The following is a 2,144-nucleotide window of genomic DNA, read 5'->3' as shown; positions in this document are numbered from 1 at the left end:
ATAATTGGTTGTCGGGTTGTTTTTGGTTTTTTTTTTTTGTTGTTGTTGTTGTTGTTGTTTTCCTTATTTGGTTTTGTTTTTGAAATGGATCTTGAAAAAGCTTCAGGTTTGCCAACCCCCCCCCCCCCAGATTCACAATGCAATGGGGCACTGCCCGCTAAATAAAGCATTCAAAGACTACGGTTTAGTAAAGTATCTACAGGGTGGGACAGGAGTCGCCAAAGGTTTTGTCTGGGGCTTTTGTTTGCTTGCCTGTTGCTTTTTAGACATCGGTCAGGAGCTTGCTCTTATTAACGCAGTTCTGATCAGCTGTGGTACAGTTGCCAGTTCTGATATTAGCCTGTCTGTAATGGGTTATGCTACTGTTCATGCCCTCTTCGATCTCCATGTACTCAGACTTGCTGATAGTAGAGGAGCTGCGACGGCTGAGGTCACTGTCAGAGGCTAAGTTAGGAGAACTAACATGGAGCAACTGAGCCTGCTCTTCCCCCTCAGTTTCTCGGTGGTAGAAATAGTTGAAATTGGACACAATGACAGGTACGGGCAGGGCAATTGTCAGCACACCAGCGATGGCACACAAGGAGCCCACGATCTTGCCTCCAATTGTCACAGGGTACATGTCACCGTATCCCACAGTGGTCATGGACACCACCGCCCACCAGAAAGCATCGGGGATACTGGAGAAGTGCGACTCAGCTTCTTCCGCCTCCGCAAAGTACACTGCACTAGAAAACAGGATGACCCCAATGAAGAGGAAAAAGATGAGCAGCCCTAACTCCCTCATACTAGCTTTGAGGGTCTGGCCCAGGATCTGAAGGCCCTTGGAGTGGCGGGAGAGTTTGAAGATTCTGAACACCCTTACCAAACGGATGACCCTGAGGATGGCCAGGGAAGTGGCCTGCTCGCCCTTCTGATTTCCCTCCTGCTCAGCTATCTCCGTGCCCAGGGTAATGAAATAAGGGATGATGGCCACAATGTCGATGAAGTTCATGATGTTCTTAAAGAAGTCTGTCTTGCTGGGGCAGGCGAAGAAGCGCACCACCAGCTCAAAAGAGAACCAGATGATGCACAAGGTTTCCACAATGAAGAAAGGGTCTGTGAAGATGTTGGAAGTGTAGATGACTGTGGTGTTGTCGATGCGGTGGATTGTGCCCGTGAAGTCCTTGTCATCTTTCAGCTCAGGGAGAGTCTCCAGGCAAAAGATGACGATGGAGATGAGGATGACCATGACGGACACTATGGCAATGACCCGGGCAGGTCCTGAGCTCTCCGGATACTCAAAGAGAAGCCACACCTGGCGCTGGTACTCCTTTTCCGGTAGGGGGCGCTCCTCTTCCTTGATGAAGCCCTCATCTTCCCGGAACTTCTCCATGGCCTCCTCGCCCAACTCGTAAAATTTAATCTCCTCAGAGAACATGTCCAGGGGCACGTTGACCGGCCTGCGCAGGCGTCCCCCCGACTGGTAGTAATAAAGGATGGCATCGAAGCTGGGCCGGTTGCGGTCAAAGAAGTACTCGTTCCTCAGAGGGTCAAAGTAGCGCATGCGTTTCTTTGGGTTGCCCAGCAGCGTGTTGGGGAACTGTGCCAGAGTCTTGAGCTGCGTCTCGAAGCGCAGCCCGGAGATGTTGATCACCACGCGCTCGCAGCATTCGTGGTCGTCGTGGTCCGCCTGCCTTGGGTAGCTGCCATCCTGAGGGTGACCTGGAGCGGCCGAAGCCTCGTCCGCATTCTCCCCTGACATCACCGTCATGATGGATACAGGGTGCAGGGGCAGGAGGCCAGGAGAGAGCCCGGGGTGTGAAGGAGCGAGGGAGTAGAGGTGGGGGGGACCCAAGCGGCCCCCCCACCGGAGAGTGAGTCTTCCCCACGCTCACAGGGAGGAGCTTCAGACCCAGAAGGTTCAGAGGTCTACAACTTTGCTAGTTATCCCTCCCCTCCTCCTCCACTCTGCCTTTTACTCAATTTGGAAACCCCTCGCCTGAGGGACCCCAGTGAAGCTTTTTTTGCTACTCTCGGGTTTGGGGGTTTAAGTGGTTTTGGGGGGGTAATTTGTTTTTGTTTTTGTTTTTGTTTTTTTTGTGTGTGTGTGTGTCGGTGAATGGGTTTTTCTTCCTGCTCTGATTGCTTTATCACACACCTGCCAT

At 52.1% G+C, this 2,144-nt stretch overlaps 1 protein-coding gene across 1 annotated transcript; it reads right to left on the bottom strand.

The window, feature by feature from the left end:
• Positions 1–262: 262 nt before the first annotated feature.
• On the bottom strand, positions 263–1,750 carry KCNA1 (potassium voltage-gated channel subfamily A member 1; the record flags this gene model as incomplete). The annotated part of the gene is made up of 1 exon (XM_080914554.1): positions 263–1,750. The coding sequence occupies one exon, from the start codon at positions 1,748–1,750 to the stop codon at positions 263–265; it is 1,488 nt and encodes a 495-aa protein (XP_080770680.1).
• Positions 1,751–2,144: the final 394 nt, after the last annotated feature.

Source organism: Micromys minutus (assembly GCF_963924665.1).
Source record: "Micromys minutus genome assembly, chromosome: 3".
Classification (NCBI taxonomy): domain Eukaryota; kingdom Metazoa; phylum Chordata; class Mammalia; order Rodentia; family Muridae; genus Micromys; species Micromys minutus.
Note: the sequence above shows the minus strand (reverse complement) of the source record. Positions and strands in the feature narration are given on the sequence as shown.